The sequence below is a fragment of the Taudactylus pleione genome, unplaced genomic scaffold (genome assembly GCF_031769625.1).
Source record: "Taudactylus pleione unplaced genomic scaffold, aTauple2 ptg000198l, whole genome shotgun sequence".
NCBI classification, from domain to species: domain Eukaryota; kingdom Metazoa; phylum Chordata; class Amphibia; order Anura; family Myobatrachidae; genus Taudactylus; species Taudactylus pleione.
In genome coordinates this window covers 12,338,501-12,359,121 of record NW_028284600.1, presented here as the reverse complement: position 1 = coordinate 12,359,121, position 20,621 = coordinate 12,338,501, and the positions used below count along the sequence as shown (strand labels likewise).

Here is a 20,621-nt window from a genome sequence, read left to right as displayed (position 1 = left end):
TCTTTTGGCACACCAGGGCCATTGCAACTTAGCCACAGCAAGATGCAGCTGGCCACTTCGGGGGGCGGGGCCAGTATTCTATGTTAGTTGGCCCCATCACAGTAGACCGCCATGAATCGCGATAAGGAACCGGGTGAAATTACATGTTTTTGCATGATTTAGCCCAGCTCACTCCATACAGAACCGCGATTCCCAGCAATTATCTCCCCATCCTGCCCACTTCACTAGGAATTGGGTGGGATGCAGGAGATCCAGACACTTTTCCGTGGATGTGGGGGGCTACTCCAAAATTCAGTAGCCTCCCACAACTTCTGCGAGAGATTGGATAAGTATGGCTTCCGGTACTTGTACATCTCTGTGTGCGGCTAAGGGGCGGCTGATTCAGAAGTGGACAAGAAAAAGTCTCAAGTGCGTTTTTTTATACTATCTGGGTGTTCGAGTGCCGCCATGGGCACCTATGGTGCGCTGATATGCATGCCTGCTTTAGCGCTTGTAGGCAGAAGACAGTGATAATGCATTTGGTACATATCAAAGCTATATGTACAGGAATTTTATCTGGCTTTTATGGTTTCTCCCTTTATTTCTGTTTTTCACATCCTTTAAGAAGTCACATTTCCAATTACCACACTGCTCAGACGGTATGCAGTCGGGATGCCGACGGTCGGCATCCCGACTAATCCTGGCAAGGGTCTAATGACAGGCGGCGAAATCCTGACGCCTGTCATTTTACCTATGCCGGGAGCCCGACACCCGGCATCCCTATCAAAGGTAAGCCGGTCGCCGGGCACGGACAGCGCGGGAGGGAGGGTTAGGTTAGGGGCTCCCGGGGGGGACCGTAGGGATCTTCACTGATGCCAGGCTTGCGGCGTCGGGATTTTAACTGCCGGACATAGGTCCGGTGGTATTTCATACCGAACTCGCTCAGACTAAAGGCCTGATTCATTACGGATCGCAACTGCAGTTGCAATAGCGATTATGCATGCAGTCTCACTGCGATCATATGCTAATCTGCTGCGAGTGCTATGCCGTTGCAGCACAACATAAGGACGCCCACTTTACCTTACACACATCCATAATGTTTAGCAAGACTGCAAAACCACCGGTAACATCGAGTACCATTGCAGCCTCACGCACACTTGCACAAGCCCTGACCCTACTCAGGAATTGCTAACTTCATCACACGCTATGTGTACTCAGGCTGCGTATGGCAACACAGTGGATAATTTATGCATGCCCCTGCAACGGCGTTCAAACGCACTGGTATGCCTGCATTTCCCCGATCACCCCCCGTCATCACCCCCAAATGGTGCTTCTTGTCAGTCACTCTGCGATGGGTCTGCGTAGACATTGTAATCTCAATCCCAATCGCAGTGGAGTGTTGATGCATATGCATGCGCAGAATGAAACAATCGGCCGATTGCGTGTGTAATCGCAGTTGCGATTGGGAGTGAATCAGTCCCTAGGTGAGCATTTAAGCGTATGTTGTATGAAATTGTCGACATGCTGAAAAATGCTGCAGCTGCTGGCACCGGAGCCCGTCATTCACAGATTCAGACTCAGTCACACACAGATATACAAATGTCGCACATCAAATTGAAGTATATTAATATTATGGGGGAGATGTATCAAACCTTGGAGAGAGATAAAGTGGACAGAGATAAAGTACCAACCAATCAACTCCTAACTGTCACTTTACAGGCTGTATTTGGAAAATGACAGTTGGAAGCTGATTGGTTAGTAGTTTATGATATACAGTATATTGGATATTGACACCCTCCCTTGAATTAGCTGCTTTGATTGACAGTGCCAATCTGGTCATCTATTTATTAATAACAGAAGGATGACTTTTATGAGTGACATATTTCTATGATGCGGTTGTCTTGGTCCGTAGATTTTCAGAAAAATATTGGCGTTGTAATTGGATGCTTCGTTTTGGAGTTGTGTGGCAAAACGTCCGCCCATCATTTACAATGCATCACCATTGTGGTCTGGAAAATGTGACAGATGGTGAACTCTCACTGTGCACCTGCTGGGAAGTCTGGAAACTGTGACAGTTATTTGCAGCCACATATATCAGAGCGTCATGCATGGACCTCAATCATTGACTGCTATGTTAGTTCATTATTCACTTCACCTCACATATATTAAACCAAACATGCCTAGAGACCGGCCTCGAGGACATCGACATGGTGGAACCCTTACAAGTCGCCCACAGCACGCAGTTCAAAGATCTTAAACAACGTATACTGTAACAAGAACAACTGTTTGCATTGGACATATGCATATGCGCCACAATACTACTCTTTGGCTCCTATGAACGTGCAATATGTGAACTGTGGTGCTCTACACTTTTTTGTGGAGGAGATTAATGCCCATTTTTCAGACTGCTGTCACAATGAAAAGGTTTAAGGTGCCCATCCACTAGACAATTAAACTGAGCGATTGAACGATAATGATATCGTTGTAATTCAATCGCTCATAAATCATTTTCAAATCATTCGCTAAAATGTCTAAAACGACTAGCGATGCGCGCTCCCGCTGGTCGTTCAGACATTTATCATCGGGCAAACATGCTGGACAACCTGACCATAACGTCAGGTTCAGCATGTTTGCAGATGATTGATGTGCCTACACTGAATGACTGCTCATTCACTGTAGGCACATCACAGACTGACCAACGACTGCATGATCACAATGTCATAATCGTGCAGTCGTTTTCATGTCTTCTAGTGGATGGGCACCTTTAGTTGCCAAATGTGGTGGTTCCACCATATTTAGCAGAACTCTTTATGACAAATACCCTCAAATTATGGACTCATTATCTCCATAATATCCTCAGTAACTAATATCCATAATATCCTCCATAACTGAGAGGGTAACCACCGGGATTCCCTAGTCCTTTATTATGTACAAGCTAGCATTGCAGTTTTGTCGCTCACAGTTGTTTTGTGTATCCTAATAAGATGCACATTTTGAGCAAGAAAGACGCTCAGCGCAGCCAAATTGCCCAGGACCTGGTGCGCTGAGAATGGCTGCTTGGCGTTACTTGTGCAACAGTGAATGAGGTCACATCTGTATGAGATAGGGCATAGGTGAAGACAATCTAAATGACTCACCAATTACTGAGAAGTAAGCACGGGATGAACCTTCCACCACTCTGCCTGGGAGTCTCAGAGAGATCTCTTCCGTTATGTCAGAGCCTGTGTATAAAGATTAGGGGACAAACTACATCATTTGTGCAGAAACACTATCAGTATGTGTGTGTGTGCACTGACCCATCTGCTGTATTGTATTGTGTTACTATTTCTCTATCAGGAACAACTTTATAACTGTGCCATTTCTTCAGTATGTATCCACACAGTAATACTTATATACTTATTATAATAGAAAATACAAAATACATTTGTCACATACTATATATCTTTACACAATAGACTGAATCATTAAAAAAAATATTAACATTGGCCTTGTGGTAAGTGCCCGGTTGTTCATTTAGAAGAGAAAATATTCTGACCTTACCTTTACCACATATCATAGCGCTCTCCGTCTCCTCTATTTCTACACCTTCTGGCTACAATAGAAGGGATACAGTATACTGTAAATATTAAAGTACAGACAAACCCTTTGTGCACTTCTGCATCAGTATATTATAAATATTTTTCATGCGCATATTTCACCCTAGATCCTGCAATGTATTCTAATGCCGATAACTACTACAGTATAATAATTAGAGACACACCATACAGGGGCCTATTTACTAAGCTGTGTTAGGAGATAAAGTGAATGGTGATAAGGTACCAGCCAATCAGCTCGTAACTGACACATCACAGGCTGTGTTTCGAAAAATGACAGTTAGGAGCTGATTGGCTGGTACCTTATCTCCTTTCACTTTATCTCCTAACGCAGCTTAGTAAATAGACCCCATATAGACATGTTGTATACCCAATTCATTTGAAAAGAAAGAAAATATGCCCCCATATGGTAGAACATTCCTTGAACTTGAACTTATATTTTCGTTTATATTTCAGATGTTGGAGTTTATATATTTTTTTTTTTCCAAAACTGGCATTTCAAAAGAATACGTAAAAACCCCCCACCAGTAACGGGTAACGCAACACACCTACTACCAATGTGAGAATGTGGTCTCAGACATCAATGTGTTCTAGTTTTCGTGTGGTCTTAAAAAATAAAATAAATGCAAGAGCCACGAAAAGACAATAAAGGTTTCTATGTGAACCTATTAATTTGTATATACATACCTCCAACTACAGTACCTAATTAGACTGTGGAAGGAAATTCTTTCCTGTTGCATTCTGCACATTGTATATATATGTATATATATATATATATATATATATATAATATATATATAATATATATGAATGGGTAAAGTGACCGAGGCGCAACACAAGATCTCTACCAGTGGTTATAATTCTGCCAAAGTAGTATGGGTTTGCGGAGCAAGTTGGCGGCATTAGCAATGGTGCATCAGTTTGCACTGGCAGGTGGGTGGATTGAAGACATTTCCTGCTAAGGATGAAGTAGCTTCACACTGCGGTTAGTTCCGTGGAGCAAGGCGAGATTTCAGTTTGCAGAGTACGATAGGTAATATGAAATAAGGGAGTAGAGACGGCAAATTTCTATGACCATTCCTATCAGCAAATGGATCTGAATGGCAGGAATTCAGGTCTCATCCTATTATTTTAAAGGGATGCATTTTGCACCTTCCAGTTCCATTCTGGCAGGTATATACTGTATTTAATATGTCGATTTTCACAATGTCTACACCAACAATGTGGACATCAGAATGTCAATCACAGCATGCCAACATGGTAGTAATGTAATTTAACGCATTCTAACCCGGCCGGCATTGGAACTTTAAACATGATGTTATGTTTGACATTACGGTGTCCACATTGTGACACTGCATTATCGATCCCTTCTGGCAGTAAAGTATACTTCTAGGCACAGAGCTTTTTTTCATACAATTATGTAGAAACTGCAGTTTCTGCATAGTATTGTTCCTATGTACTAATAGCACAATGCAGTAGATTTCACAGAAATCTCTGGCAGAGTGCTAATTAGCGCTACAGAGCGCAGTCCTCATTATTATAAATCTGATCTGATCTCTATGTACCAATCTCCAAAAAACGATGCTTTTCAGATTTTGGCCCCAGTAGCTTACACTGCTTTAAGCCTAGGGAGCCTCTAGGAGCAGGAGAGAGATCTTCCGATTTCTCCCTTGCAGCTTCCGGCCGGCGCCAGCGGAAGCTGACACTGTGCACAGTGTGAAGTATGCTTCCCCCATAGACGTCTTTCACAAACATGAAAGACTTCTACATAATAGCCGGGATATAACTTACAGGGACAGCACAACTGCTGTCTCTGCGAGATCCCCTTTATCCCATGCGATACAGATCCTTAACAGTGCAGCTATTATAAATAAATAGGACCCTAAGAGGGGTATTCAATATGAAACGTTAACTTCACAGTCGAAGTTAACGTTTCATATCAGAGTTTTTTTCTGCGTTAAGTCTGGTGCGCGCTCCCGCTTATCCCCGTATTCAATATAAAATTAACGAAAACGGGAAACTCCGAAGTTGGATTTGCATAAAGTTACGAATTTTTCCTTAAAATAATTGTAAGACCCCCCTAAAGTTGTAAAAACATGGGGGAACACTATGGGTACCCCCGTTTTAGCCTTTAATTGAAAGTCAGGGATTTAAATAGCCGCAGCAGGTGTTTTTTTCCCGACATTGAAGAAGTGATGCAGAAGAGCACTTAGGTTATTTTTTTCATTTTTTTTAGTGGTCCCATCAAATTTGGGGTACATGAAAATGGGTACTAGCATATTTTGATGTCCCTAAAGTAAGTTTTTAAAAATTCTGCATTTGTGCACCTGCCGCTATTATTCTATTCTTCAAAACATCTGCTGCATACTTGCAGAATAGCCCTGAACCTATTTCCCTATTGTTTAACAATTTTTTCCCATTTTTTTTTTGCACCTCAATTTTTAAATTAATTTTTTGGGGTGTCCCTATTTTTTTTTTTTTTACTTTTTTTGACACAGTTCTTTTTTAAATGTCAATCTCAGGGGTGCAGGCTATTTTTTTTAAGCCTGCACCCCTAAACCACAATTCTGCACTTTTTTTCGACCCCTATTCAATGGTGAAAAGTTATCACCGTTTTTTATCAAAGACTTTTCAAAACTGCGATAAGTCTTTGAAATTGAATAGGGTGTAAAACTAAAACCTGCGATAATGACGTCATAATTGCGATATTAACGCAAAAACTATGTTATCGCACCCATATTGAATACCCCTATATATGTTTATTTAAATAAGAGGGGTTGGGGGTTCTAAAGTGATAGGACTTTGGACTGTTGTCTGATGTTCACACTTTTGCAATATTTGCATTTTAGGAATTTTCCGCCTCCCCATTCTTGCCAAGAGCAGTGAGAAGGGTGGAACCTCGAAGTGTACTGCGTGGATCATCTAGATGCACAGGTGTATAACCAAGTACGCTTCAGACATCTGGCCCACTGAGTATACAAAGCTAATGTTGTCCTCTAATGTAATGTATTTGCTGTAATATTCTCACCTCAACCTGGATATGTTTGGTGATTGTATCTTTTCTTCCGTGTGTGGGGTCCAAAATCTTATTGCCACACAGACCTCCCTCCAGCAAGGTCTGAGCACTGACCGTAAAGTTTACTTCTCCTGAAACAATAAAATCAGGTGAGAGAGACATGGGTTCTGCATGTAGCTTACATCAAATCCTGTGGTTTTATGTCATTTTAGACGTAATTGCCAGAAAATCTTAGCAAACTTTTGGTGATTCTCTAACCAGCATATGACATAATGCTACAGTATTTTCAGGAAATGTCTGAAGAAATGGTTGGAGACTAGAGGAAAGTCTTGTTGTAAGAGGGAGGGCATTCCATAGAGTGGGTGCTGCCCCCCACAAATCCTGTAACCATGAATGGGAGCAGGTAATGGTAATGCGTGTGGATGGCACATAAAAATCTTGTGCAGAGCAGAGGGGTCAAACTGGGAGATATTTTGGTACAAGTGAAGAGATGCATGTTGGTCTAATCTTGTTTATGGCCTGCAGCGCGCTCGGGATATCTACAGTGCGCACGGGGTGTCATCAGACCCGGTGACACCTCTGTCCTTCATATGTTCAGGGGTGTAACTATATGCAGAGGGTACTCTATCCTTCATATGTTCAGGGGTGTAACTATATGCAGAGGGTACTCTATCCTTCATATGTTCAGGGGTGTAACTATATGCAGAGGGTACTCTATCCTTCATATGTTCAGGGGTGTAACTATATGCAGATGCCATTGTATTGAATACAGAAAAGGGCAGTCTACAAACAACTTGCCACAATGTATTAAATACACTAGATTGTGGAACGTATTTTGTAGAATGTCCCTTTCTACCAGCCCACCTCTTTGCTGTGTACCGCGTGCAGCAGATTCGGTGTGCAAAGCATGCATGGAAGAAAAAAGCAACCATGGTTGAGGAGCACAGTAAATAGGAGCCCACCAATGTGAACTGGGGGCACTGTTGCATGATATGAACTGGGGCACAGTGTGGCAAAATGTGAACTGGGTAACTGTGTGGTACTGTATAATGTGAACTGCAGGCGCTGTGTGGCATTGTGTTAATTAGTAGCAGTACAACATGAGCTGGGGTGCTGTGTGACATAATGTGAACTGGGGGCCGCACAATATGAACTGGGGGCACACTGCATATTGTGAACTAGGCCATTAGTATGGGGCATAAAATGAAAAGTTTCTGCAAAAAAAGTGTCTCTCTAGAAGCCCTTTCAAAATGTTGCTAAGGGGCACACAAAGTTCTATTTACGCCCCTGTATATTATAAGTTCACTAATTTGTGTACTATGCTTTTAAGTACAGTTTTTAGGTTAAAACAAAGGGTCTCATTCAGACCCGCTCGCAAGTGCCGATGCTCGCAAGCGGGTCGATGTAGAGGCCCTGTGCACACGCAGCGGCCGCACTTTGCGTGTGCAAGCACCGAGCGAGAGAGAAATTCTCTCGCTCCGGGGCTTACTACAAAAGGGGCGGCTGTCGATGGTGATGGACAGCTCGCACCGTTTTGTAGGCGGGGCGAGGGGGGTGGCTTGCCAAATGGAGGCGTTCCTGACGGAACGCCTGCCGTTTGGGGGCGGCCCCACTGACATCACGAGTGATGTCAGTGGTGAGCTTCCGGCTCTAACAGAGCCGAAAGCTCACTGGGGCTTGCGGCAGACGAGACCCTACCACAAGGGTCTCGTCGCAAGCCCCGATTGTCGCGATGGTCTTGACCATCGCGACCATCAACCTGTCCTCTCGCTAAAGCTGTGGGTGGTCACCCACAGCCTAGCGAGTGGCCAGGAGGCCGGCTTAGAAAATGGATGTGGCCGCCCTCATTCAGAGCGAGCGCTCGCATTTTGCGAGCGCCTCTGAATGAGGTCCAATGATTCAAACCTAAGATGTTTTTATTGTTTCTCGATTTCATTAATTTGGAATCACTTTTTGCGGTTCTACTGTGTCTCTACAATGTCCCTGTACAGCAGTAAGGTCTCACATTGTGATAGATTATGCTCAATTCTTAAATGAGCTAAATGATTCAAGTTAGCTAACAAAACAGTAATTGTTATTCACATTTTGCCCTGATTCAGCAGTGCACGCTATTGAAATGCCGAACGCAGATTCCCAATTGTCGGGAATCTGCACGTGCGCAGGACCCGTCCTGACAGGCAGAGGCATTTTAGGGGTGGGGCGGGATGATTGGCGCACCTGGAAATGGGGGTGTGTCGCCTCCATTATCTGGGAGCAGCAAGACCAGGATCTGCATCTATGGAAGCAGTTTCCTCGCCTTGCAAGCTGGCCAGCCTGTGACCAGCCAGCCTGAGGCTTACTCAGCTGGCCAGCGCCATCCACCATCACGCAATGCTGGGATCGCAAATGCAACAGGGGGTGTCAGACACCTCCTGTCCAGCTTTGCAATTCCATCCACTACTGAATCACATGCTTTATCAAGAGAGCAAAATAACGATGCTCGCCTTATACTTAACTACAAATAAACAGGACATGCCAAATTAAGATTGAGAAATGTTCTAATATTTTGTTTAGGGTTTAATTAGATTCCCACCTAGGGACTTTAGAGTCATCTCCCAAGATACAGTGACTCTGCCATTCACATCCACACAGTAAGCTTCTTCCGTTGTGTTTGTGTTTTCAGCTGTGAACTTGTCAGAGTCTTCCAAAGAAACAGTCACCTGGGAAACGGGGAAGACTGTGGTGAGTGGGGAGAGGACAGCAAATGATGTCAGGTCACGAAGTTTAGTGACAACTTACCCGGATGGCTCGTGGAAGGTAATTAAACACACTAGCTTTCAAAGTGAACGTCTCACCCCGGATGGCTGAGTAAGGTAAAGTTGTGTCAAGGAAGAAAGGCTGGAAAGCTACGAGTGATGCTGGTTCTGAAAGACCAAACCCAACTTCTTCTGATGTACAGAACATCCCAACGTTCCATGTTGTTATACTGTCCGGGACAGTCAGTTTTAGACTGGCATGTCCAAGGGAGCTATAAAAAAAAGTAAAATACACACACACTAGATAAACTAATCAGCCATAACATTAAAAACAACTGACAGGTGCAATGAATAACATTGAGGATCTCGTTACTATAGCACATGTCAAGGGGTGGGATATATTAGGCAGCAAGTGAACAGTCAGTTTTTGAAGTTAATGTGATGGAAGCAGGAAAAATGGGCAAGCGTAAGTCAGAGTCGGATTTAGACCTCATGGGGTCCCTCTCTCAAACAATCCATAGCATTATAGTTTTATACACCACCATGCAGAAGAGGTCCGCCGCGGCCTTGAAACGTACAATACACTTTATTTTTTATTCTTTCTATGGGTTATCTTTACTCTACTGTTTGGTACCTGTTTTGCTATAAATACACTTTGCATTCCACTACCTGTTTGTGACCCACATCACTAGGACCTATCCAACACCCCTTCACACTCCGCTTAAGGGTATTTTCATGAACTTTCTCCAATATTTATCAAAGCTTGGAGAGAGACACCATTGGGAGAGATTCAGGGGTCTATTCATGAAGCAGTGAAGTGTCCTGTTTATCTGAAAACAGGGCACTTCTCTGCTTCGTGCTATTCATAGAGAAAGGTGCCGTTGGAGAAGCTTACTACCTCTCCAGCGGGGCGCCCGCTCCTGCATATATCACATCACCATACATTGGTATGGTGAGTGCGATTCATAAAGGAAACAGAAAGCTCAGCTTTCCGTTCCTCTGCTTAGCAGTGCATTCGCCATTGCAGGATGGTGTAAGCAGTGCTGTAAGGGGAGAAGAGCAGCGAAGACAGCTGTCTTCCTGCCTTCTCCTGTTCTCTCCGCCCCTTCTTTGCCAGCAGCCAATCAGAGATGCCCAGGGTATATGCATATGCATATCCCGGGCCACCTCTGATTGGCTACTGGCAGAGAAAGGGGCGGAGAGAACAGGGAGAAGGCAAGAAGACAGCTGTCTTCGCTGCTCTTCTCCCCTAACAGCACTGCTTACGCCATATGCATATGCCGGGTCACCTCCATCCTAACATCCTGCTGCCCCCGCGCCCCCCTCCTGTTCCTTCCCCTGCACCGCTAAGTAAGGTGATATGGCATATGCTTAGGTGGGTCACCTCCACCCTAACTGCCCGCTGTCCCCGGCTTGCCCCCCCCCCCTGTTCCTTCCCCTGCGGCGCATGCGCAAGTCCAGGATCCACACAGAAGCCAATCGCTTGCGCAGAAGAATGCAGAAAGAAGACCTCCAAAGACACAGAGAAGATAAGAATGAATTGCTACTTATCAAAACGATAGATCGCATCGAAGTGTGCAAACTGACCACTGCGATCGCAGTGACTACGCAGACCCATTGCAGAGTGTCGTTTGTGGGAGGTGACAGGGGTGATGGTCGGGGAAACGCAGGCGTGCCAGTGTGCTCACACATTGCAGGGGTGTGCATAAATTGTCCACTGCGATGGCCTAAGCAGTATGAGGTCTCATTGTGTGCATGGCTGTTACTGTCAGAGCTTGTGCAACTGTGCGTGAGGCTGCGATGGTACTCAATTGTACCGATGGTTTCGCTATTCCGCTAAGTATTTTGGATGTGTGTAAGGTACAGTGGGCGTCCTTGTGTAGTGCTGCGATGGCATAGCGATCGCAGTGGATTAGCATACTATCGCAGTGAGGTTGTGTACGTAATCGCTATTGCAATCGCAGTTGTGATCCGTAGTGAATCAGGCCCAAAGATCCCTATTGCTACATGCATTTTCTGTAAAAGTATCAGTGTGTGTTCTCCAACAAGTAAAATTCTACTAACTGCTTTGGGGCTCATTTACATTTGGATGTAAATCAATTTTATGACACACCTCTCAGATGTAGTAGTACACGCCCACTTTACCGCCGTGCTCAATAAGTGGTGCTTTCACAATTTCCCTGACATGCTTTTTCAAAAGTAGGCAAGTATTATGTACTGTATTTACTTACAACAACTACAGTATGTTGCTGTGGGTGTGGATTGATAGACAGTCAATAGATAGACACCAGAAGGTAGACAGGCTATAGGTCAACAGGGTCAAAAGGTCAACATGTCAACATGCAAATAAATCGACACAATTTTTTTTGTTATTTTACCCCTAATTCTAACCCTAACCCTCTCCTTATGCCTAACCTAACCCTCTCCCTGGTGCCTAACCCTAACTCTCCCCTTACACAGACTAACCCTCCACCAAGTGCCTAACCCTTACTCTAACCCTAAAAATCATGAAAACCATGTGTTGACCTTTTTGTGTCAACTGTCGCAACGCTCAGATGGGTAGTGGATGCAAAGCTGTAATTTGGGATTGGCGAGACCTATTACTGAGGTCTAACGTTCCAGCGGTATTCACCAGGGTCCCCAGCAAGGAGGTTTCGACTTAGCTGCATCTGACACGCAAGTCGCGGTCCTCAGAATAGGTTCCCTAATGCAGGTGCTGGTGAGCTCTAGATGAAACGGAGTTCCATGAAGACGAACAGCGTAGACAAGCTGAGTCAAAACCAAACAGAGAAGACGATACCAGAGAGCAGATGTATGCAGTCATGAAGTACTGTATAACCAAGGTCAAACCAGAACACCAAAAGCAGTACCAGGGAGCAGATGAAGTCGGGTCACAAACAAGCCAAGGTCAGGAATGAGCAATGAAGTGACAACAAGAACGCTGGAGTAAGGTTTGGGAGCCTAAACTCCAGCACAGGAGTGCTCCCAGGGACTTCCTTATACACTGTAGGTAGGGCTTGTATTTAGGAGCCTCCTGTGATGCCATGATAGCAGGTGTCAGGCCCTTTAAATTAAATTAGGAGCGGCACGTGTGTCCCTATGGGAGCTGCGACCACCTGCACGCTGCTGACTGCGTGGAGCCGGGAGAGAGGACACCAGCAGCGGGCACCGGGGATTCCCCATCCGCTGCCTGCTGCCAACCGAGACAACAGCGCTGCCGGACCCAGTAGGTAACAGCCGATCTCCGGCATGCTGCGACATTATCCCGCTCCTCTAAGGGTGGGCAGTGAACACCCCACAAAAGGTTTGTTAGGAAACATTAGGTGGAACTTCTGGAGGAGCTGAGGTGCATGAATATCTGAAGCCTTTATCCAGCAGTGCTCCTCGGGGCTATACCCCTTCCAATCCACCAGGTACTGAACAGAATTTCTAGAAATCCTGGAGTCCAAGATCTGCTTCACTTGTATTCCTCCGATGGTCTACTGGAATTGCATGAAGGAGGATTGCAAGGTGTTCAAAATTGATTAAGTACCAGAGGTTTGAGTAGGGAGACATGAAATACATTCGGTCAGTGTTTCCCAAACTTTTTTGAATCATGGCACCCTAGAGCATCAGCATTTCTTCCACGGCACCCCTGGTCCAAAAGTTTCTTATTGAGAAATTCAAAATTTAAATGAAGTAAATTGTACTTATATGTCACCCTTAGGTTCAGTTATGTGGTGGTGACAGGGCTGCTTTTTATCCACATATGCAGCTATAAGCACTGATTTTGCCTATCACACTGACTAAAAACCATTTTATTTGATACTGAACCACCAACCCGTGGCACCCCTGCAAGTGCCCTGATGCATCCCAGGGTGCCACTGCATTAGGTATTTTGAGAGTGCCAGGAAGTTTTAAACGGAACCCCATTGGATTGATCATCTGGAGAACCTGAAATGGACCAATAAATCAGGGAGCGAACTTCATTGTACAAACTTTTAATCATAAAGAGTTTAGTTGACAACCACACTTTGTCACCGGGCCCCAGCAACGGAACCCTCCTCCTCTTCTTGACTGCAACCAGTTTATACCTTGATGAGGATTTGCACAGATTCTTCTCTAACTCCTTCCAAATTTTGAAGAACCGGTTCACCGTACCACCGAAAGGTGGTATTGACACTGACCCAAGTATTAGTAACTCTGGTAGAACAGGATGCAGACCATACTGAATGAAAAATGGAGAATGTCCGATGTCTAATGAAACAGGTTATTGTGGGCGAATTTAGCCCATGGCAACAGGGAGACACATACTGTACATCTGAATAAACTTCTGCAGGTTCTGGTTTTCTTGTATCGTCTGACTGTGACAAAGCACTTACATAATGACCTCCAGAATTTAGAGGTAAATTGCACCCCATGGTCCAACACAATGTCCTTAGGAAACCTATGCAGCCTGAAAATCTCCTTATAAAAGCCTCTGCTAGGTTTGGAGCTGAAGGTAGACCTTTTAATGAAACAAAGTGGGCTACCTAGGTGGTGTTAAACCCTTGACAAGGACGTAGATCTGTCACAAAGTCCATGGAGATGTGGGTCCAAGGACATTCAGGCACTGGTAGTGGGAGCAGAGGCCCTGGTGGAGAATGCAGCAGAACTTTGTGTTAAGCACAAGTGTGACAGGCTGCCACAAAGTCCTTGACATCCTGATGAACTGTTGGCCACCAATAGCTCCTGAGGATTAGCTTCAAAGTTTTCCTTACACTTGCATGACCAGTGAAGCGTGATGAATGAGCCCACTGAAGTAACTTAGACCGGAAATCGGGTGCTATGAATGTTTTTCCTGGCGGAATCTTGATCTTGTTGGTGACAACTACAAAGCAAGCAGGGTTCAGAATGGGGTTGTCTTCCCTTACTTCCTCCACTTCAGCAGAACTGAATACTCGAGACAGGGTATCGGCCTTGATGTTTTTATTACCCAGCTGGTAGGTAAACACCAGATTGAACAGATCAAGAAGTAACGATCATCTGGATTGACAGTAATTTAGGCAGTGGGCTGTTTTAAGGTATGTCACGTTCTTATAATAGGTATAGACTGTCACCAGAAATTTTGCTTCATACAACAAGTGTCGCCAATCTGGAAGGGCCAACTTGATGGCCAGTAGTTCTTTATCCCCAATTGCATAATTCTTCTCTGGAGCTGAAAATTTACGGGAGAAGAATACAGAAATACCAATTGCCTTCTTGATCCTTCTGCGACAGCACTGCCCCAATTCCAACTGTGGAGGCGTCCACCTCCAGGAAAAAAGGTTGGTCACAATTTGGTTGTCTCATAAAGGGTGCTAAAAGAAAACACTGTTTTAGAAGGACAAAGGCTTCCTCTGCCTCAGGAGGTCACATTTGAGTGTCTTGAGCCTTCTTTGTAAGAGCAGTGATTGGGGCCACAATGGATGAGTAGCTCCTGATGAACTGGCAATTGAAATTGTGAAACCCAAGGAAGCATTGTATTGCTTTCAACCCAATTGGATGGGGCCAGTTGACAATGGCGGAGAGATTCTCTGGATCCATCCGAAGGCAAGAACCTGATATGATGTATCCCAGAAATGTCAGTTCCTATTGCTTGAAGATGCATTTCTCGAGCTTGCAAATAAGCTGGTTGGCTCGAAGTCATGGCAGTACTTCACATTCATTTTGATGATGACTCATATCTTCAGAGAACATCAGGATGTTGTCCAGGTATACCACTACGTATTTATATAATAGGTCCCGGAAGATATGATTCATGTGTTTTGGGAAAACAGCTGGGGCATTGCTTAATCCATAAGGCATGACTAAGTATTCGTAGTGGCCATCACGAGTATTAAAGGCCATCTTCCATTTATCCCCAGATCAGATTCTGATTAGGTTGTAGGTCCCGCAAAGATCTAGTTCGGTGAATATTTTCACCCCTTTTATCCAATCAAAAAGCTAAGAGATCAGGGGTAAAGGAAACTGGTCCTTGATGGTAATGGTATTCAGGCCCCGGTAATCAATGCACGGTCTCAAACCTTTAACTCTCTTCTTAACGAAAAATAGGCCAACTCCGGTGGGTGATTTGGACTCCCTGATGAACTCGCATTCTAGATTTTCTTTAATGTATTCTGACACTGCTTGGGACACGGGAAGCAAGTGAGGAAAGATTTTTCCATGAGGAGACATTTTTCCAGGTAACAAGTCTATAGCACAGCCCAACTCCCTATGAAGCGGCCTTTTTACTGAATACATCCCAGACAGATTGGTAAGGAACTGGAAGCAGATTTTCTGAATAGATGACTGAACTCTGAATGGCATGATGTGAGGTTTGACTGATGGCCAACATGACCCATGGCATTGAGAACCCCACGACATGATATGAGATTCACTCCAATCTAAAATGGGAGCGTGCTTACAAGCAACAGTATACCCAGAATAACTGTACTCTCAGCTGACAGGAGTATGTAGAACGCTATTAACTCCCGATGGAGAGTGCCCACTTGCATTGCAGCGTCCGTCATTTGGGAGTGGATGGTAGCCGTGGGAAGTTTATTCCTGTCCACTCCAATAATACAGAGTGGTGTTTGTAGTGGCACACTAGGAATTCCTAGCTCCTGAACCTTCTCTGCATTAATGAAGTTGCCATCATCTTTAAGGACTTCAGAGGATATTCCCAGGACCAGAGTCCCATTGATGGAAAACTGAGAGGCAACATTGTCTTTTGGAGTATGTTGAAATACACCTAATCTGACCACCCCTTGATCAGTTAGGTCTTCTCGTTTCCCATTCGTTTTGATCAGCCAGAGAGAGGATAACCTGGGTTGCCAAAGTACAGACATAACTTATTCTTGAACCTCCTTTCCCTCTCAGTGGCAGGAAGGCGTGACTTCCCGATTTGCAAGTGCTAATCTGGAGGTTTAACTGGTGCTGTGAAACGTGGGGCGAGCTTGAATCTGAAGCGACAAGACTGTTCCTTCTCTCATGCTCTCTCTCTCTCGGTGGCAAGATCTACCCAGATACACAAGGAAATCAGGTCATCCAGAGAAGTTGGCCATTCCCTGGATGCAAGTACATCTTTAATTTGCTCTGACAGCCCTTGCATAAATGCAATGACCAAGGCTTAGTTAATCCACCCTAACACAGATGCAAGAGTTTGAAAATGCATGGTATACAATCCTGCAGATTGTTTGCCTTGCTTCAACTGCAGTATAGCCGACCCTGTGGAGGATACTCACCCGGGCTCACGAACAAGCCAAGGTCAGGAAAACCAATGAAGTCACAACAGGAACGCTGGAGTAAGGTTTGGAAGCCTATACTCTAGCACAGGAGCGCTCCCAGGGACTTCCTTATATAGGCAGGGCTTGAATTTAGGCATCTCCTGTGACATCATGATAGCAGGTGTCAGGCCCATTAAATTAAATACAGAGCAGCGCACGTATGCCTATGGGAATCGTGTCCGCCTTCATGTGGAGCCGAGAGAGAGGACACCAGCAGCAGGTGCCGGGGATTCCCCGCCCGCTGCCCACCACCGTCCAGGACCCCACACTTCCGGATCTGGTAGGGAACAGCCAGTGTTCAGCACGCTGCGACATCGGCCATTTGCATGTGGACATTTTAACCCTGTCTTCATTATCACTGTTGACCATTTACCTGTCAACTTTATAACCCTGTCAACCTTGTAACCCTGTCAGTCTATTCACTGTATACCTTCTGGTGTCTATTTATTAAACTGTGGGTACATTGTGCAATTTCTCATTTCACAGCGCTGTTTTTCAAATACTGGTGTCTATTTATTGACTGTCTATCTTGTTACTGTGTATCTACCGTCCAGATTTGGGTTGGCTACGGGATGTCGGCGCTCGGGATCCCGGAGCTTGGTATCCCAACACCGGCAACCTGACAGGGTTAGGAAACCGACACCTGTTGGTCGGTATCCTAACCCTCCCCTTCTCGCCTACCTGTAACCCTAACCCTCTCTCCCCAAAGCTTAAACCTAACCTCCCCCCTAGTGTCTACACCTAACCCTCTCTCCCCACAGCCTAAACCTACAGTAACCTCCCCCCTGCAGCCTAACTCTAACCCTCCCCCTAGTGCTTAACCCTAACTCCTCCCCTCCCCCTAACCCCAGTACTTACCGTTGGGATGCCGGTGGTCGGGATGCTTGCGTCGGTCTTCTGATAAGTGTCGCGTGTTCCGTCTCCGGCACTCTGGGAGCCTGAATACCTGCGGTCGGTATTATGATTGCATACCTCTGGATACTGCTGCAATCTAAATAATATAGCAATCCCTCTGTACAGCATGGTAATCTCTACCATCTCTATCTGCAGTACTACTCCCAGTACCGTATATTAGATATGTTCTCTCTATTGAGCTCTTTCTCCCTTGGTAAATGCACACAGAGATGTAAAACAATACTACAATTAGGGGCATATATTAAGAAAACTGCGAAAACTGCGGTATTACTTATTGGGGCAGAAATCCAGGGCTTGATAAATATTCCCTTATGGGCATATTTATTAATGCATGTGGTCTTCCCCCGATATTAAGGAATCCTTATTTGCATCAATGTATTTTAACTGAGTTGCTGGGACAGGGGCTCCAATAGGATTGCATCCACAATCATTTTACTTTCTGCTTCGGGCAGTTAATGCTATCGTGCATGTTCCAATGTAAAGTCTCAAAGGCCCTACCTCGGAAAAGGGAGAAGAGTGGAAAAGCACGGCCATTCCTAGGAACATCTGACTCATCAATATTAAGTGAGGATAGCTGTCATGCCTTCAGCATACGGTTTGTTATGTTGCACTAATTCACATTAGCAGCCCCACCTAGTGGTCAGGACAGCAGCAGTTTAAATCTGATCCATTTTGACCTTCTTAGTATTCCATAGCAGCCTAGCAATGCATTCTGGGCTAAAGGAGCTGTAAGGAGCCATTTTCCTTTTCACATGGTCCCAGACAGTCATCATTACATATGCTCAACCTGGTACAGCATCCGATGGTGAGTTCTAAGCTTCAATTGTGCCATAGATCTGCTTATCCAGTTATGTTATGCATGTCAGCTGTACTATGTGACATTGCAGCCTGTACTTTGCATACTGTATATTTCATGTTGTTTGCATATCCCATGTTATGTATATGTTTGCCTTGCATTCCCATGTACATATAGTAATCACTTTTTATTGTTTGTTTACAGTTTTACCACATCACTTGTCATCATTCATCTCATCACATTACTTATCATTTCCACGCAAGTTCCTCTATCGAATATTAAACTCAGGCCCTGATTCAGAGCCGGACGCTTTGACAGAGCGCTCGCTCTGAATCAGGGCCGTCCTTCCTAATTTTAGAGCGGCGTCCTGGCCGCTCGCATAGCTGTGGGTGACCACCCACAGCTATAGTGAGCGGCCAAAAAGATGGTCGCGATGGTCAACACCATCACGACCATCGGGCTTGCGATGAGACCCTTTAGGTAGGGTCTCGTTGCCGCAAGCCCTGGAGTGCTTTCGGGTCTATCAGAGCTGAGAGCACTCCCACTGACATCACTTGTGATGTAAGTGTGGCCGGCCCCAGACAGTAGGCGTTCCCATGGGAATGTCTCCGTTTGGGCAGCAACGCCCCCAACACGCCCACCAAAGGGGGCGTGCTGTCACTCACCATCGACAGCACGCCCCCTTTGTAGCGAGACCCATAGCGATGGCTTGGCCATCGCTATCCGGGTCTCACGCATGCGCACGACGGAACCGGCTCCCTCATGCGCATGCGCACTGGGCCAACATCGACCCACTTGCGAGCGCTCAGCACTCGCGAGCGGGTCTGAATTAGGCCCTCAGTTCTTCAGATCACATCTGACTGGATTATTGGAAGATAGAGTATTGGTTATGCTGGCTGCTCCAAATTTGTCAGACACTAAAGGTGCGTACACACTACACGATATGCTCCCTGAGCGATATCGTCTAGTGTGTCAACGGCAGGCTGTGCTCAATGTCGTTCATGACATTGAGCACAGCCGCTGAATGATATCATTAACGATATCGTTCAGCGCCGGGCTCTCTCCCCCATTCCCCAACATGCAGCAACCTGACGACGTCATCAGGTTGGCCTGCATGTTAACCCGATGAACGATAATGACGAACGACCCGCGGGAACACACGTCGTCATTATAGTTCATCGTTTTGGTGTAAAAAATGGACGATAAAGTGGACGACTGAATGATAACGATATCGTTATTGTTCAGTCGTCCACTTTAATCGCCCAGTGTGTACGCACCATTAGTGCGGGGCAGTACAGTAAAACATCGGGCTCCCAGCGTGTGAAGCATAATGTATATCTGACTTCGTCAGCAACTTTTCTGTCAGCAAGTGGGACACATACTGACTTACAGATCTGTTACACTGCCAGCAAGAGCTATCTGCATATGACAGCACAAGAGTTTCTATACAGTCTAACCGTGGCAACTCAGCAATAGGAGTACCGCCATTGACTACACAGGAATTTCAGATTGTCAGTACAGCCACCTGCATAGGGCAAGACAACAGTCCCTGCACAGTCAAACAGCCTAACAACAGTCCCAAGACCCTGACTACTCAGAGACCTGCTACAGTGTCAGCTCAGTTATCTGCACATTACAATACAGCAGCCTCTACACAGTCAAGCATTTCCATTCCATCATCATGTCACAGAAAGCGACATCTTCATACAAAACAAGGTCCCAAGTCTCTAGTTCCTCCAAATCTTTATCTGTCAGAGATGCAATTGAAAATAGAAAAATCACGTTTAGAAGCAGAAAAAGGAATAGAGAGATCACGCCTGGATGCAGAGAGGTCACGTCTGGATGCAGAAAGAGTTATGGAGAAACAATGCCTAGAAGCAATTAGTGAGAAGCTCACTGCAGAGAAGGAGGCAGCAGCTGCTATTGCTGAAGCAGCATTCTTAGAGCCTGTAGAACTTCTTAATATAAGGAAGATCAATGTGCTTGACGCAGAGCTTGGATCGCAGAATTCATTACAACGCACATCAGAATATGTAAATCAAGTATCCAAATGGACAGCAAACCTCAATCAGTACAAAGCATGCATTCAGATTTTGTCAAACAAGCCAAACACTCTATGCAGCACCCCCACTAGTCAACAGTGAACTGCAAACTTGCAAACAAGAGTATTCTAGACCCATGAGGGACAACCTTCCCCCACACCAGGTGTCTGAATCTGCAAACTACAACAAAGGCACAACTACCCGCACACAAAAGTGGTATGATACAAGCCAACAGGAACCATACAATCATAACAGGTATGACCACGCACCATTTACTCAC

At 45.2% G+C, this 20,621-nt stretch overlaps 1 protein-coding gene across 1 annotated transcript in view; it reads right to left on the bottom strand.

The window, feature by feature from the left end:
- LOC148518869 (alpha-2-macroglobulin-like) overlaps nt 1-20,621 on the bottom strand; it is a 177,452-nt gene that overhangs the window by 63,646 nt on the left and 93,185 nt on the right. The window contains exons 19-23 of the mRNA XM_088476898.1: nt 9,367-9,595; nt 9,161-9,287; nt 6,601-6,719; nt 3,520-3,571; nt 3,117-3,200 (exon numbers count right to left, since the gene is read on the bottom strand). Coding sequence (XP_088333024.1) covers nt 3,117-3,200; nt 3,520-3,571; nt 6,601-6,719; nt 9,161-9,287; nt 9,367-9,595 — 611 coding nt within the window. The remainder of the gene's footprint in view (nt 1-3,116; nt 3,201-3,519; nt 3,572-6,600; nt 6,720-9,160; nt 9,288-9,366; nt 9,596-20,621) is intronic.